Raw genomic sequence first — 19,050 nt, 5'->3', positions numbered from 1 at the left:
ATCTCTAATGGCACAATCCCAGTCCTTACATTTTCTATTTGGCCATTGCATCACCTACCTGGCTCTCCCTTTTTAGGTGAATTAATTTTATATGCAAAAAATATTTATTTATATTAGGGAAATTGAGTAGCAAGAGTACTTGGCTTCAGGTTCTATGTAAATAATCAAAGAAAGATGAATTAGCAGATTGATTTACCTTTCCCAAGCCATCTATGAGAGAGTTCTTGAAGGAAGCTAATGTTATAGATAGCACTTTATTTAATTTGGATAAAAATGAATGGTATTTTTGGATACATCTCATACTTTTGGGTGAAAGCAATACCTGATTTTTCTTGCATGAATATGGGTTTTATGATGAGTAATAAGAGATAAACTTGTTTTTCAGGAAAATTTCAGGTTATATAGCTTTTTTTCCCCCTGAGCATACAATTAGGCATGTTTGGGACATCCAAATAAATGCATTAAAAGGGAATTACTTTCTTTTAGGATTTTGAAGAAAATTATCATTGCTCCTATACTCCAGAAAGAAAAAGGAGTAGACCAAATAAATTCTGTATACAAAAAGAGGCGACCGTGTGCCTTCAAAACAATGTTTTTGTCTGCACAGGGATTCACTGTAAGAATGCACTGAATATCATGTTTAGCTAGGATACTTTAAACTTGATATAACAATAGTGAACAAATATATGTTTAACTTTACAAGGAAATGTTAATATATACTCATTCTGGAGTCATAGAATAAACAGAGAGAAACTTTCAGAGGAGATCAAAGAGCACTTTTTATATTGTTTACAATCACAGTAGTGTATTAATGCTAAGGAAATATTGCTGAAGAGTTAGACCAAAGAGCCCTTTGGATTTGGCCTATTATTGAAAGAAAGATGCCATTTGACCTAATGAAATCAGAAATTGATTAAATGCAGTTCATCTAAGGGGAAAAATGGTCACAGAGTTACTGCCAGGGTCGGGAAGAGATGGGGTGATCTAGTGCCTGAGTGCTGATAGGGTTAGATAGACTCTCAGAGTAGTTGATGTTATGAGATGCATGACAATGGATACCCACAGGTCAGAGGGCAAGATCAACCCCTTCCATGGGAAAGAAGAGATTAATCAGAATATTCTTTGCTCAGCTTATAACTAGGTCCTCTCTTATCAAATGATTCATGGAGAACTGAATGTTTTGAAGAAACTGTAATCTATGGGTCCCAGAAAAGCTGGGATTGCTGTTAGCCATCTTGCGAACACGTGTCAGAACAACTGTTGTAGTCACACAGTGCCTCAGTGAAGCCCTGCAACCTTTGTGAATAATACCATTGTGACAAAGTAATTTGGACCCCTGATTATCAAGTGTGTGTCTAATCTTTACTGTTTTCTTTCCCTCATCATGTTTAAATCCTCCAGCTTTGGCAACATAAATGTTCATTTAAAATTTTTCATTTTTGCTTTAGTAACAGAAATATTTTGAAATAAAGACCTCCCTTAGCCTGTGGAAAACAATTAAGAAAAGAATTGACACTCACTGTTCCTCTGATACTGTCTGTCTTACGGCTATAGTAAAACAAAATAATTTTTACTTTCACACTTTAGTTCAATCTCAGGTGGATATTGACGGAAACTGGTGCCAGGGTGGCAATATTGATTCTAGGGAGAAAAACCAAGAATCAGATGATTGACCATCCTGCCCAAATCAAAAACCTTTGTCCCTCTGACAACACAATAACCCATAATATTCTACATAAATATGACTTTGTTGTTGTTTCCAGGTAAGAGATTTTTTTGTTTCTTCAGAGCGAGATATTTATTTGTGTAATTTTAATATTGTTTTCATTTTCTTAGCAGATGGCTTATTCATCTTATTATTTTCATGCATTGGCAAGATTAGGCTGTTTTATAAAAAAAATACTTAAGAAGAAACTTTAAAATATGTATTTATATGGGTCTCCAGAACAGACTTCACAATATGTGTTTTAAACAATTGTTAGTTACATATTTATCCAAGAAACTGGGATGACTTTTCCATTTGGGATAACAAACATCTTACAAATTTCTTTAATTACACAGTTACCAGAAAGGCCACAATGGTCACAACAAAAAATATATATGGCTTTTGGGGAAAAAATAGGAAAACAATGAGCTATCAATGTTTTTATTTTTTTATTTTTTTAAGAGGTCATAATGTAACTCATATTCAGAAAATTTGATCTTTGGAAATTTTCAAGCCAGAATTAGAAAATATGTATATTCTTTTATTGACTTATGAACATGGGTAACGCTGTATGTGTGTGTATATGTGTGTGTGAATCATTTTTAGTTTGTGAAACTTTTCAAACATACAGAAAACAAGAGCACCATGATCACTCTGATAGATATCACCTAGATTCATCAACTATTAACATTTGGGACAATGACAGACTTAATCTGTCATTACACACATTTCTTAGAAAGAACATGTACACTTGCTGAGGACTCACTTCCCTTCCCATGTTGCAAAATCTTCCCAGTCCTTCATTCTCTCTCTTTCCCACTATTTTCTCTGGCTTGGAAGTTCTACATTCCCTCCCTCCTTGACACCAGTGAGGATTTTCAGGGTCCAGGAGCCTCTTAGCCAAAACCATTTTGATAATTCTAGTTGCTTTGGTGGAGTTGGTACAGGAGTAGAGGAGGAGAAAAAAGAGAAACCAGATGGAAAGCAATGCTACTGGAAAGTCTTAGCTCCTAGGGCCAGAGGTACAGCAAACTCAGAACAAGCTGTTCCCTAAAAACAACATTCTAAATGATTACATAAGGTTTAAGTGTGCTTTTGTGGCTAGTACGTGGTTTCCTTATGAAAATGTGTTGAGATCTAAGCAACCAGTTTACAATTGGATTTTGAGAACATAGTCTACTTACTGTTGTGGATGGCCAGTGTTATAATTATTTAGATTAGCACAAAAAATAACTGTCTTCTCTATCAGACTTGTTTTCACTTGGCATGATCATGATTACTTTGCAGACAAAATTTTAAACAAAGATATTATTAAAGGTTCACAAGTATTTTCATTTTCTACATTGTATGAATATTTCATTCCAAATTTTCCACTCCTAATTTTATCCCTGTAGCCTTGTACACACACCCCTACTATGCACATTACTAAGGGGCAATCAAATTGGGTAATCGATATCTAAATACTTTTAGGATTTCACCCAGAAATTTATACATTTGTTTTTTATGAAAATTTAATCAAAAGACAGCTAAAAGAAAATTCATCTGCAAAATGGCAATAATTAATAATAATAATAATAATAATAATAATAATAATAATAATAATAAAAGACTCATTTTTTTCAGTTCTCTTACTTTTTAAAATGTTTATTTATTTTGGGAGACAGAAAGAGAGAGAGAGAGAGCACGTGAGCTGGAGAGGGACGGCGGGTGGGGGGGGTGCGGTGGGAGAGAGAAACCCAAACAGGCTCTGCACTGTCAGCACAAATCCTGATGCGGAGCTTGAACCCATAAACTGTGAGATCATGACCTAAGCTGAAATTAAGAGTTTTAACTGATGCTTAACTGACTGAGCCACCCAGTCTTTCCTCAGTTCTTTTACTTTTTGATTTTATTCTTCTAACTCATGTTCATTTTGGGGTGCATATTTATAATGCTAAAAGTGTCAATATTATATAAAAATTATCCAAGTTCTCCACACATGGATTTTATAGTTTAGTACTTGATTAGCATGAAGTATATTACTTCTAAGGCAAAACCCAAATACAAAACTTATATTAAAAAAATTGGAAGTGCAGATGAGTGAAGTCAAGAATTTTAGTTGTATACCTTTAGGTATATCTGTTAACGACAAAGAATGAATATATGAGTGAATGAATAAACTAAAGCTGTGTCTAAAGGAATAGTGAAATGGTTTGATGTTGAATCCTTTCCATCACCTGGAACTTCTTCATGAAGTTCTGGGCATAAAAGAATGAAGAGCATCTCTTGGCTCCCTTCTACTATTTCCTGGTGAGCTGCTCCCAAGGACACGCTGGCTGCCATTTTCACCGGGGGAGTCGCCAGGAGAAAGACCAGCTGCTCATATTTAGATTTTTGCAGCTATGAGTCCCATATCCAATTCTGGTTTTTTTCCCCCTATTTTCTCTATACTTGAGGAGAGGAGGAAGAGTATATATGTCCTGCTCCAGTCTTCCATTAGACACTACCCCCGGTTCATGCCCTATTTTGGTACCATCTGCTTTGGGGACACAGGATGATAATAAGAGTTCCTATTCATTGAATACCTGCTGTGGGCTAAGTATTTACATATCTACTTTCAGATAACCACACTATCCTGCAAAGATATACAATGGGTATTAGACCCATTTTTATAGACCTGCAAAGTAAAGCTCAGAAAATTAAGAAACCTCTCCAAGGTTATCTGATGCAGGATTTATATTTGAGCCTTTCCTCTGCCATTAGTGGAAGATGCTTCTCTTTCCTTGGAAAAATGTGCTAGCATTTTCTTTGATTGACTCTCCACTTCCATTAACAGCCCTCCCTGGAGAGCTGCTCTCCCACTCTCATCCAATGCTGGTGTCCTGAATTTCCCACAGTGATTTGGCCCTTACATTGAATTTTCTGGCTTCTTGTCTGTTCAACTCAACTGATATCTTAAAATATCTGATTATTCCTTAATAGTGTTGGCAGGTTAGAATCATATTTTTAAAAGGAAAGTATATTTAAGCACTTAACTTTCACAATTTGCTTATTGAGAGTACATAATTTTTCCCATGTTACACAGAGAAACTGGACAATGAAATGACCACCTGTTAGCTGCTAATGATGTTCACATGCCTTTAAAAAAGTAATTCTGGCTTTATCTGTCTACAATCTTGGCGACAAAACTCATGGGAACGTCAAGGGCACAGGAAGCCAAAGGCAGCAAACTGACAATAAAGTTTGTGCTTAGACTACTAATAAGGAAGGAGATACTGTGAATCTCTAATTCCACAAAATTACTTAATCTCAAGAGGGTAACATAAAACTGAATGCATGTTTTAAAAAACTGAGTTTGGGTGTTCAAATCTAGGACTTAGATCAGAGGGGTTTCACACAGTATATTTCTTACTTGAAAAAATATTTAAAAAACAGCAACTATAAAATATGCCAATCACTATTTCAAGTGCATAGTCTAATTTGATATTGTGTGGGTAAGTCAATCATTTTGCCTTTCAAATGAAAATCAATACATAAATAGTGAATGAACTTGATTTAAAATAATAGATGGATATTAACTGTATTCTACGTTGCAAAAATATATACTAGCCTTAGAAAGGGCTTACAACTATAAATATCCATCAAAATATAGAAGTGAGGCATTTTCTAAAATTAGGGCTAGCATTAAAGATTAAATGACCCTTTTATTTTAATAGTTAGATCAAACCCCAAAGACATCTGGGTTTAATTCTCTTGCTAATATGTTTTTGGGTCCCTATTAAGTTTAATGATTTCTATGGATCTCATTTTTAATGTAATATATCCATCCAAGTCCAAAGTTGATACAAACTAAATTTACCTTTTATTTGTTCACTTCACCATAGTATAATGGTTAAAAGCAGAGGCTCTAATATTAACCTGAATGGATTTGAAACTTGTCTCTGTAACTTGTCTTTGTACAAACTGCCTTAATTCGCTGCACCTCAGTTTCCTCATCTATAAAATCGTGTTAGTAGTAGTACCTGATTTGCTAGGTTAGTGGGAGGACTAACTGAGTAACATAGATAAGAACTTAGAACAATTCCTGGTGAAAAGTAAGGGTTCAATATTTGCTACCTGTCATTATTTTTTAACTGCAAAGGGAAGAGTGAATAAGAGGTCATTAGAGAATTAGGTACATTTTTAAATGAGTAGAATAAATCATATGTTTCTTCCCTTGTCTCTAGGCAGGATTGAATTTAAGCCCCAAATAGACAAATAATTTTCTTTCTCAATCAAAAATGAATACTAAAGAGGAGTAGCTGGGATTTTATCTGTAGGAACTTTTTTTTCCCCTAAAACATTTCAAACATTGTGCTGAACACAGAATCTATTTGCCTCAATGTTTCTGAAACACCTTTACAAAACTTTATTTTCTCCCAAGCTTTAGGCTTTAGAAGCATGTAAGGGTATCCTCCAAATCTCTACTAATCATTGCCTCATACATCCTATTATATATACAACAAAATGTTCATATAATTAACAGTAACATGCTCACGTATTCACATGACATTAACATTCTCACAGTTGAATTCTAATTCTAAAATCTTACCTTAAATTTGATCCCATATTAAGTAAAGGGGAACAATGACCAGGAACTAAAGGGAAACATTCAAAATGAGATAACTCCAAACTGCCCCACGTTACGGAAAAATATTTTTAAATGGCAAATAACTTAATTTGCAAGCACCATACAGTTTAAGACATCAACATCGATCATTTTATTTTTTTTTTAATTTTTTTTTCAACGTTTATTTATTTTTGGGACAGAGAGAGACAGAGCATGAACGGGGGAGGGGCAGAGAGAGAGGGAGACACAGAATGGGAAACAGGCTCCAGGTCTGAGCCATCAGCCCAGAGCCTGATGCGGGGCTCGAACTCACGGACTGCGAGATCGTGACCGGGCTGAAGTTGGACGCTTAACCGACTGCGCCACCCAGGCGCCCCAACATCGATCATTTTAAACTCCTACTTAACACAACTGGCTAGCTAAATATGTTTCTAGCAGTTGTTGTATTGTGGTATGAGTTTTTGAATAATGACTTAATTTTGAAACGGTGCTTCTACTCAAAGTTGTCATGCTATTTCTAGATTCTTAAGATCTAGAATAACTTAGCTCTGGAAGATATGCTATATACAAATGGCTTCTCTCTTCCTTGTCATATGCGTGTGAGTGCATCTATGTTTATATATACATATATATGTGTATATATATATATGTATGTGTGTGTATATATATATATATATATATATATATATAGTCTTCCTGATGCACACAAATATATGCATATACACATAGAGTCATTTAGCATATGTACTCATGTTCATGTGTAGATATTCTGTTAAAAGCCCTTCTCTATCTATGGAATTCTCTTTAAATCAAAGAGGTAGTATGTAACTATACTGATCTTAGATCAGAGGGAGATGGCAGGAAAAAATAGCGATTCAGAAGATCGAGGGTACCTAGGTAGCTGATCCAGGAAAAGTACTATAATTTTTGAGAATTGGGGAAATTGGTTTTCTTTGATTTCGGAGACACCTGCTTTGATTTCAGAGATACCTTTCAGGAGGCCGAAACTCAAACCAACTGTGAGATATGTGTGACACCTTCTCATAATCCCCTTTTATTGAGGAGAAAACAGGTTGGACAAGTTTGAGAGATCTACTCAAGTTCGCTATATGGTGAGATTGGACCTTTTTACTACAAATTCATTTGTTTCAGAATATTAGAACTAGATATGACCCTGCAGAACATATAATTCACAACCCACATTTCTAAAACTTTTTGGTGGCCTGAAGGTGTGGAAAGTTGCATAGCCTGTTGGTTTAAGTTGAGCCAACTGTGGTGGTCACTCACACATTTTTTAATGTATGGAAATCAAATAGTCAGCATACCAAGGTTTAGAGATGCTTGACATTTCCCACTTTCAAAATCAATCACCAATCCGAATGCCCTGGCTATTACTCAGAGATTCAGAGGTTTGCTGTAAGCAGAGACCATGACCTTGGAACAATTATTTTCTCAAAAGGCATTACCAACAATGACGCTAGCAAAGCACCCAGACTGCCCTCCAGTGCATGATTCCCTGGCCAGGAAATGGCTGCGAATCTTCCATGAGTAGTATGAGTTTGGCTCAAATCTTATTTCAATGCATTTATATTTCATAAGCATTGCATTTAGACAAAGTTAAAATCAACAAGTAAAAAAAAATACTTACTTAAAGATTTTCTGTGCTCTGGTTTCTGTTCTTTTATATCATTATCGTAGTGACTTAGTAATTCAGTACTGGAGGATCTCTGGATTTTGAATAATTCCAGGTTTCTTGATGAACCACTTGGATCCTTTGGCTGGAAATAACAAACAATTAGACTTGAATAATTTCACAAGGAAGAAATGATTCACCAAATAATTTACAGATCTATTTTGATGTTAGATTTAAAGGGAAGATTGAACTAAGATAATTATGTTGGGATAAGGCCTTTAATCATAGCTATATATATATATATATATGTATATATATATATACATACATATATATATACATATATATATATATAACTTACTAAGTGCTGTGCATCACCCCAAGTATTCCACATGTATTAACTCAATTAATCATCACAGTAATCCTATGAGGTAGGTATTATTATTATCCTTACTTTCCAGACAAGGAAACTGAAGCCAAAAGAGATAAGTAATTTGCCTAAGGCCACACAGCTAGTAAAGGATAGAACCAGGATTCAAACTCAGGCAGTTTGACTCCAGAGTCCACTCTTAATGACAACACACTCTGTCTGTGGGTGGGTGAATGTGGGTGTGGGCACTCAAGCATGTCTGGATAAGGGGATGATGATAGTATTAACATATTGATGATGGAGAAAAGTCAATTGGTTATTTTTTTAAGTTTTAACCCCAAAATGAAATAAAGGATGACTGCAATTAAATAGCAATAAAACCACACAGAAAATGCTATATTTTCCTATTGTATACCTTATTAAAAGCTCTCAAGAATATTTCTTTCTAAGATTTTGCAAATATTAGTGTCCTAAAATTAGATGTTTGGTCTAGAACCAGTATAAAATGGTAGTTTTCAATAATCTGATTCTCTGAATGTAAGATTTAGGGTAATTTCATGAAGTTTTAGATTCATAATTTTCATGAGAAGAACAATCTGGCTTAGCTGGAAGAACAATGAAAATCAGTACAAAGGATTATTATTTACTGGTGTTTGAACAGTGAGTATGAGCTTAAATACGTTGGTATTTATTTTCAAGAATATGTATTACAGACTGCATGAACTGAAAATATGAAAATTCAGTAGTCATTAAGTGCTTGTGTGCTTTTTACAGCCTCTAATAAATGAATATCCATGTTATTTGGGGGAAAAAATGAATGCACTGTGTTTTTGAAAGAGAAATCAAATGACATTTAGCTCCACAAATCATGTCTGTGGAAACGGTTTTTAGTGGACTCTATTTAAACTTAAAATAACTTAATATCTCTTGATCTGTAGGATCCATTGAAATGTGTGTGTGTTATATGCCTAAGCAGCACAATTTAAGTGACAACATTTTAATTAATAAAGGTAACAGCCAAAACAAATACATACCAATCTGTCAATTGCATTTTTGATAGCGTGGAACCAATCCAATATGATGAAGTCAATATCTGACTGTAGAAGGAACTCATTTCCTGATACTGTTGTGATCTGAAAAAAAAAAAATTGACAGGTAAGCAAATCATATAAAATAGATCTCTTACATTAAAAAATGGATACACACACACACACACACACACACATGCTGTTTAAAAAACACACTTCAATACACCAAAATATTTTCTTGTATTCCAGTAATTGTCTTTCTGGGAACTGGGAGACTGGGATCATTTTGAACTGCTCTCTATAAACTGTTTTTTCATGTCATAACAAATACATTATTGTTTTAATAATAGAACGATTAACTCAGAGTAGGACGAAAGCTGAATTACTCCAACTTAAGGAGAAGCAAGCCAGGAAGTTCAGAATAATGCAGACAGTATCCACTTAAGTCAGAACCTCAGAAAAATGCACCCGGGTGTGTCAGAATTCATTCTGCACTTTTGGCTCTTTCCTGTTTGTCTTTTTCAAATCTAATAGTATCTCTATATTTGATTTCCTTTTATGGAGGGCTGTAAAACAGATTATTTACCAAAGAGACTAATGCAGACTTTTCCAAAAGGTCATGCAAATGAATAACATTTGGCTATTTCTATTTTCCTATCATAAAGATCTATAGGAAAGTAATAAAGCACCAATTTCTCCACAAAAGGAGTATATTAGAATAAAACTTTATTTACATATTTGAACCTCTCATGGAGCGTATTTATCAAATGAACATCCCCATTCCAGACTCTCAGGGCGATTAAGCAGTTGGCAATATTTAACATGTAACTATACGTTTTTCATTACAGTGAATTTTTTCCTCCCCAGAATTGTGAGAGAAGAATGTGACCCTATAGAAACAGAGCAATGCTCTTGATTTCACACATAAAAGGCTACTTAGAGACGAATTTGATTAGAGTGGGTGTGGACACGCTTTTTGTATTAGGCCATCAATCTGAACTGCGAAGATTTTCCCTTTGTATTGACTTTTTGTTTCAACAGGAAGATGAACACTTCCTGACTACTGTCACACATCAAGCAAGGCTTCAGAGGTTTAAGAGGACTGACACTTCAAAATACTCAATCAGGAGCTAGTCACCTCTTCTCAGCCTCACTTGCTCTGAATAGGAGGTGAACATTGAAATGTGGCACAGGTTCAGAAAATCGCAAATCATGCTTCAGGATGTCTCTATAATTCTATCATGAAAGTGACAATTATTACCCAAAATAGCTCACTCTGAAGGTCTCAATGATTCTTATGACAACATTTAATGACAATGGTCCTAGAGTTTTAAAGAAATCTTCGATTACACACATACATATATATTCACTTGTCATTTATTTTTAGAAAAACTGTATAGAGACGCAACATCACTCAGTGTTGCAGTGCAACCATTCTTGATTGCGACGTTTCACAACTGTAAGGAGAGGACTATCCAAGTATATGCGATTATGAGAAGTGAAAGATTAGAAAATAAGAGGAATTTTATTTTCTAGAATTTGACAGACTACCAGGGCCACTCTTTTTTTTTTTTAAGTGAAATGCATGTAAGATTTCAAAAGGCTCAAAATATCCCCTAAATAGTCCTCTGTTTTATGTATCTATTACAAGACAGCTAAGCTGATATTTGCCTAATTATCTGAACACCCAAGCAATGTTCTTCACTTACATAAAGCTCCAAATATTTACTTTATACAGTGTTGCCACAGAAATACTAATCTAAAAATATAAGGTCACTTGTGACTAACCCAAGAAAACTAGTAATGTCCTTGACCGCTACCTTCATTCTAATCTAACTTTAAATATTTTGATTATGAATGTAGTATATAACATCACAATTTGGTAACATACACAAAGAAATATGAATTAGCCCAAACACAACATGCAATCTAATATATTTTTTCTGCCATTATAAATAAACCATTATTAAAATTGTAAAAAGGAACATTTCAAAGTACAAGAAACAAACATAATTAGATTTACTATATTCTGAGGGTTTAGGAAAGAGCTAACACAGTTCAGTTTTCAGTCTAGTAAATTCAAACAGTGATAAAATGTAAGTACTTCGCCAGTACATTCGCATTTTTGGTGCATGCTATGCAATGCAAAGGGGATCTTTTACTGCCAACACAACCAAAAACAAAATGTATTTTAAAAGTTTCTTTATCCAAATATATTACTGCATTAATCGTACATACTCAGTGATTTATGAATTCATTTGAGGAAGCTGGATCAGAGAACTACACGAATGCAATTCATTCAAAATCTACTATCAGAAAGATAGAGTTCACATTCTTTCCTCTGTCTTCCCACTAATCTTTCCAGTTACTAGGCAGTCTGGAGAAGTCTGCTACTGCTCTCTACAGTTTAAACGCATCCACTTCTTAATTACAGTCAGTAATTGACTTTGTTCTGCTCCATCCCAGCCATTCACAGGAAAACATTTTCAAAGTCTTTGACTGCTCATGCCCATTTAATTCAGGTTTCTCAATCCACATTTTTCCATGACCTCTTTAAGGTTTTCTGATAAATGGTTTGCTGAATCATATTTTCAGTTTGAACAATTGAATTTTCAACACTCTTGGGGGGAAAAAACACATCAGTAAAGACTGTGAGCTTCGACTAAACCTTTTGATTGAGCAATTCTGGATGGCAATGTAAAGTGATGTAAAACTAACAGCAGACATAAAAGATTTTAGATGAAGCCATGCTAATGTGTTTTTCTATATCAAGTTTCACCCAAGTGACAGATGTTGGTGTGAGGTGGATGAAGAAAGAACCTACAGAAAACACAATGGGTTAAGGCAAGAGTGGCTGGTCTCCATTTTGTATTGAAGCCTACTTTGGACAAATGTCTCTTGAACCGCTTCCTTGCCACCAAGTTATATTTTAAAGGGCTATATCCTGCCACCAAGCAGTCTTAATGAAATGTGCTATTGTTGTCAACAACAGATACCTTTCATTACCTGTCCAGGGAAATTTGCCTCAAAGTTTTTATATTGGATAAGGATCTGTCTGAATTCTTGCTGGTGACACATGGATGCCTAGGAAATCGTAGGAGTGTATCCACCAGGCAACGTGAAGAACAGACACATTCTTTAAGAACCTAAGTCTGTGACCTTGTGGTTCCTCTGAAGATGGAAGCAGGTAACTCCTGGCTCCCCAACTCCACCAATAAGCAATGTGGAGAGAAGAAATGTGTTGTTCAGGCTTTAATTAATGCATGGAGTATTGTTATGCTAATTTAAACATCCTGGAGGAGTTTTAATGAGTAGTGTTTGTGTTTATTTAAGTATCACCCTTGTCAATATACAGTCCGGCATGTAGTCTTGCCCGTGTTAGATTTTAACGAAAGTGAAAAATAATATGTGGAATGGCATTTTTGCTATTAAAAATTTCCATAATTTGGTTTACCAGAATAGAAACAAAAACTTTTTAGAATTTCATATTTTTTCCTAGTTCTAAGAATAATTGAATTTATTGTGAAGAATTTGGAAAAAATAAAGATAACAAAAGAGCAAATTAAAACTATTCATGACTCCACAGAGTAAACACTGTGGACATTTTAATTTAGTTATCGCCAGCCTTTTTAAAATAATAATCAAGTATTTATGATAGTGATCAATGTACAACTTTGTGCTATGGATAGATACCTAATCAGTAAAACATATTTGATGGCTAACTCTTGTTGGATACTTTCATTCCAGCTGACCTCAAATACATGTTGAGAGACTATCAAAAGTGCAAGAGATAATGAGTGATATCTGTTCCCTTGTTTGATCGTAGCACCTATCCTCTTGTAGAATTAATTCCGCAAATAATTCTTTGTTCAGGAGACTGAGATGAGGTGTTTCTCACTGAATATCCCGCTAGTCATCAAGGACTGATTGAGTATCCATTAAGTGCAAGGCACATTGCTAGAGGCTAGGGACACACACACCCCCCACCACTACCCCCCCACCATCCTCAAGAGCTCACAATCTGTTTGCATAAATAGGACATATGCATATAAAGATAAATAACAATAGAAAATGGTTTATACTAAGCCCCAATGTGAGTGGCACAGACAATGATCATGTCAAGATTTCAGAGGAGGGAGTAATTACTGCAGACACATTTACATCATGGAATTATACATAAACTGTTGGTCATGATATGTTATTCTTTAAAGGTTGATTGTATCAGAACTTTAGTACATTAAGGATACGAATACTACCACTTGGTATGCAAAGTAATATCAGCTTTAATGATCTCAAAGCACATAATAAACATTCTTCAAATGCAGTTTCCCTCCACTATCATAAAGTAATTTTGCAAATGAAGAAAATGAAGCAAATGAGGAAAATGAGAATGCCATTCTATCAAATTGGCATCATTTTAAATGATAGAATTAAGAGATTACAAAGATCTTGATTTCTAGTTCACTAGTCCTCAGCAAACAGTCTTACACAGTCAAGGACTCTGTGCATATGGGAAAAGGACTATGATGGTTTGGTTTAAGTTGTAAAATCTGGAATGTAGACCTTACAAAAAAGTTGCTTGTGTCTTCCTTGTTATGTTAAAGATAGCCTAATTTTAAAAAGATCAGACCATGGGAGAAGGGTAGGGGGAAAAAATAGATACAAACAGAGAGGGAGGGAGGTAAATCACAAGAGACTATTAAATACAAAGAACAAACTAAGGGTGGGTAATGGGGTGGGGGAGAGGGAAACGGGTGATGAGCATTGAGGAGGACACTTGCTGGGATGAGCACAGGGTGTTGTATGTAAGCTAATTTGACAATAAATTATATTCATAAAAAAAGATACTAATGATATTATGTGGTGTAAAATGGAATGTTCAACAAACCCTGGGTCTTAATAAAAGTCTTTGTTTAAATGTAAAAATAAATAAATAAATAAATAAATAATAATAAAATAAAAAGATCACCCAGTATCCTTATTCAGATGTTTTCTTCTTTCTTCCTCCCCTCACAAACAACCACAATCTTGCTATGAAAAAATATATATCTAAAACAAGATTAGGGCATCCCCCCCCCAAAAAAAATGCCTTCAAATTCTAGAAAGGACTGAATCCTACATATGCATGAAGTATCATTCATATTTTGCTTAGGATCAGTCTTTAACTATCAGCCAAAGAAGAATTTATTACATCTTAATAAAGCTGAAACTGTATGTAAGAAACATATAATAGCATATTCCAAATATCCGAAGGGCCCTAAAAAATGTTGAATGATATGGCTACAGTGATTCTACAAATAACTGGATAACCCATTTAGAAGGAATGGGATTTAATTGCTATTGTATTTGGAGACACTTTGGGATCATGATGAAGTCATTAGATTTGCATTAAATGAAGTATATATAAAAATTTATGTCAAAATATACTAAATTCATTTGAAGTGAATACAATTATTTTTTGAAATTAATTTTGGCTCTATCTTCATTGAATTCTAAGTGCATAAAATATAGGTATACATTTTGGCAACATTATAGCAAGAGCTCAAGACCTAAAGTTGAGGAAATAATGCTTAAAAAGATCCCTGAGCCTCACAATTTTTTCATCTTACATCACACTTCACACATATCCATTTGATATAGCTGATCAATTAAAGGTTGTCATGGTTGTACTAATAGTCAAATTACTTAGTCTCAAAGGTGTTTATGACCAACGATGAAATTACATTATCAAGCTGCATGTCTATCTTAAATTACAGTCTGGTGTGAGTAACTCCTAACATTTTTCTTAACATGTTGAGCAAAGTTAACATAAAACTATGGGTAAAATATCAGTTAGAAGTAAAAGGTCTTCAATTTGTCTTTCCCAAAATATTACTTGTTAAAACATTTTGTGAGAAAGTATCTGCTTTGTGTTCCCAATGTTGCTAGATGTTAAGTAAATATATGCTGATTATAAGGAAAAAAAAGTTGCTTTGGCAACTCTCTTATTAAAATGCATTTGTAACCCCCATCTGTCATGAAAGTTTTGAAAAGTTTGTTTACTTTGGATGGCAGCCTTATCCAGGGTTACCCTAGCAAACAATGATAGCAGTCTTCAGAAGTTGTGTGAAGAACAAGCCACTAGGGATCCATTTTTGTTTTAATTGGCACACACAAACGCTTTTCTGGTCTGTCAAGAAGATCAAGCTAATATGCATGGAGGGTGTTATATTCTTAGCTTTGGGGAGCAGTAAAGCTCCCTTTATTTAAGTAATTTAAATGATAGACTGCAAAAACTTTGCAAGTCAGAAAAATGTTTTATACTTTCTTAGGGAATATTTGTTTTAAGCAACGGAAAATGTTCTACATATCTAAAGATGTTGAACCTTATGTTATAATTACCCTCTTTCTTCTGACTCTGTGAAATATTCTTAAATCCACATGCTACTAAATAAGGCTAGCAACCAATGGATCCTGAATTTCCACAACTCCCCCCTGTGCTAACAAATGTGTGTTCATTAGTTTCCAGATGTTTATTGGATATGTTTTCAATGTGTTTGGGGCTGATTGATTTGCATGTACATTTATTGAAACCCTCAGTGGTGTCATCATATCAAAATAACCTGCCCATGTAAGCAATTTCTTGTTTAATGGAAAGTAAACAAATGTTGGGCTACGTACACAACAGATCTCAAGTGCATTCCGAAATCTAAGGTTTAAGGCCAACCTTTCAAGAAACAGTGCTTTTTAATTGAAATTGAGTTGTACCTTTGACACCCAAATAATTTGGTTGATGCATTCTTACAACACAGATTTGTTCTACGAAATAAAATTGGCCCTATAGTGAACATTCACGTCCGTATCACTTGTCCACTCTACCTATTTGTTAACGAAATACCCAAACCCCAAGTCTATTTCAATCAAATGTTTAACAAAAACTCATGTGCATTCTTTTATCTGTCGGAAAATATTTTAAGTACTGAGAAAAAGTCTTCTCAATATTCATGAAAGAATACTATCCAAGTAATTAGTAGATAGTTTAACAGTTTCCACAGTTTTGCAGTCAGCTACACCCAAACTTTTGCCTGTGGTGCTCATATGAAAAACGACTGAAAAAGTGACTAATCGAAGCAGTTGGTGTATAAAGATATCAGCTTAGAGTTTTGCTGCTGTTAACGCTAATTTCTAAATTTGGGGGGAGTAGTTGCCTGTAGATAGACTAATCATCCTAGGACTCATGTTTTCTGGTCCCCACCACTCACTCAGTCACTGCCAACTACAGATTGGCCTTTAATCTGAGCTATGTTCACTGTGCAAAATTACTCATTTAGTCACATGACATTTGGAAATCTGCAGCTCCCACTATTTTCAAATTGGAATGATTTTTATTATTTCCGTTATTTATATAATGCCAAATTTAAAAAAAATTAATAAACACAGAAATATAAACATTAAATCTCCCTTTCCCTGAGGTATACTGAATTACTCTCTATCCTTCTATATTTTTTGACCCATGGATTAACATTATATATGTGTTTATATTATATATTATATTATAACATGATATAAATATGTTATGAAAATTTTTTAGACATATAAATATCTATACTACTATAATCTCCCACATGGATTTAATAATAATATCTTTTGGTTTCCCCATCATCTCATCCACATTTTCCTTTCCAGTCCATATTCCATATTGCAGCCATAGTGATCTTTCTGAAATTCGAATCTGATCATCCTATTCCTCTGCCTGACATTGTTCTGAGATTCCCCACAGCTGCTACACTGCAATACAAACTTTAGTTCAGCCTGCCAGACCCTGTGTGCTCTTCTACCTACCTACACTGCAGGCCCCTGCTCTATATTTCCCTCTGCATCTCTATGATCCAGCCATGTTGAAATTTTTTTGTTGTTCCCAAGCTGTCCTATACTAATTTTCATTTCTTCCCTTAGAGCAGGTTGTTTCCATTGCCCAGACCTCTCTGGCTTCCTCCATCATCTCATTCAGATCAATTTAGATGTCACCTTTATAGAAAAGTGTTTTCTGAAATAGATACCCCTCCTAAATGTTCCTATGATGTCCTGATCCAACTTTATTATAAAACATATTGGTCTGCATTGCAATTCTCTGTGGATTTCTCTGTGATTACCCTGTACTACACTATATTTACTCTGAAGCCAAGGGCAATGGTCTACCCAGTGGGTGGCTGCACAACTCACACCTAAGGGGCATTAAATAAATAATAAATAAATGAACATTATCTACCATATACATTTCAGTGAATCCATTATATGCTAATATTTTATATGCCACAGTATATTTTTTAATAAAAAATTTTACAGTGAAAAAATTTATATTTAAATGTAGCCAGCTGGACTCAGTTTAGATAATCCTAATTTTTTTGGCAACATCCAAAACATCATAGTCAGTAGTCAATTGAACATAGGACTTCTTCTCTCCATCAGGCCTGATTAAGTTGTTAACCTTGTCCATGTCAATGGTCTTCTTCATACCCTGTTTGATCTGATGCTTATTGACCTTGACATCCACACTGAACCCAAGCGTGCTGTTGTCTTCTATTTTCTTCATGGTCGACTCAGTAGTCGAGGGGAACTTGATGATAGCACAGTGGTCAAGTTTGTTTCTCATGGAGATGCTCTTCCAAGGATATTTAGGCTGCCTTCAGAGATGCAGTGTCTTGGGCCATTGTAAGGTAGGTGACATGTGGATCTTCTTTCTTTTGTGACTGTGGACATCTCTGTGGACAGCAAACTGTTTTTCTGACCTTCCAAGCTTTTGCTTTGGCTTCAGCTTTGGGAGGAGCAGGGGCTTCCTTCTTCGTCTTCAGCACCATCTTCGTGGAAGGCCTCCACTGCAGTAAAATTTTGGAGGTTGCAAGACCATTGCATTCTTTTAGGCAATGTAAGTAGTTTATTGTGGCATTGACTAATGCCACTTTTATCAGAGTAGGGTAGGAAATCCATTTTGAAGATTGAAAACAGCAATCTGAGACTCTATTTTCCCATCAGTCAATTAAGTCCTAGACTTCAAACAATAGGATTAAATTTGGAGGAGTCAGGAAGCACCATGACTGGGTCTATATTCCCAGGTGTATCACTAGAATAGAATGTTCTTGATTATATTCCAAAGCCACCATGTGACTTGCAGGGATAATCTACTAAATCAACTAAGAATCTCACCCTGTGTATGAACCTTTCTGAGAGTTGACAATGTGAGAAACTGAACACAGGTTTAAGATTTTCAAGAGGTAATTCTTAGGTTTATGGGTCAAGTCTTTAGAGAATCTCAATGATGCACAGGGGCTTATGCTTGTCAATCAACATTGCAGCCACTAAGTTTACTAAAACACTATTAACATCAATAAACAAGCAAACTGTGGGAGGACAGGTGGCCATTTTTTTTAGAAATATTAGCTAATTAAAGATACAGTGACTTATGCAAAAATGGATAATGTCACCACTAGTTTATTACTCACACGTTTTCCGTTAATAAGTGCTGAGATTGCACAACAAGAATAAAAGATGTTGCAGGATGTATCTCTATGCTATTGTAACATATTTGGCCATGATTATGAGTGTTTATAAAACATTCAAGAATTGTTCCATGTCTACTTACATTAATGAGAACACCTGTTAACTTTAGTGCTGTACAGACTTATTTGCATTAGATTCAGGTTTCTGCATACTGTACATCACTTTTTGAAACAATTAGATGCTTATAGA

General features: G+C 34.8%; 1 protein-coding gene across 4 annotated transcripts in view; it reads right to left on the bottom strand.

The window, feature by feature from the left end:
- Positions 1–19,050, bottom strand: part of ARHGAP15 (Rho GTPase activating protein 15) — a 619,122-nt gene that overhangs the window by 305,087 nt on the left and 294,985 nt on the right. For all 4 annotated transcript variants that reach the window (XM_040474977.1, XM_040474975.1, XM_040474976.1 and 1 more), the window contains exons 7-8: positions 9,331–9,429; positions 7,942–8,071 (exon numbers count right to left, since the gene is read on the bottom strand). In XM_040474977.1, coding sequence (XP_040330911.1) covers positions 7,942–8,071; positions 9,331–9,429 — 229 coding nt within the window. The remainder of the gene's footprint in view (positions 1–7,941; positions 8,072–9,330; positions 9,430–19,050) is intronic.

Source organism: Herpailurus yagouaroundi, unplaced genomic scaffold (genome assembly GCF_014898765.1).
Source record: "Herpailurus yagouaroundi ecotype Mexico unplaced genomic scaffold, PumYag 140, whole genome shotgun sequence".
Classification (NCBI taxonomy): domain Eukaryota; kingdom Metazoa; phylum Chordata; class Mammalia; order Carnivora; family Felidae; genus Herpailurus; species Herpailurus yagouaroundi.
The sequence above is the reverse complement of the archived record's forward strand: the minus strand, read 5'-3'. Positions and strand labels throughout refer to the sequence as shown.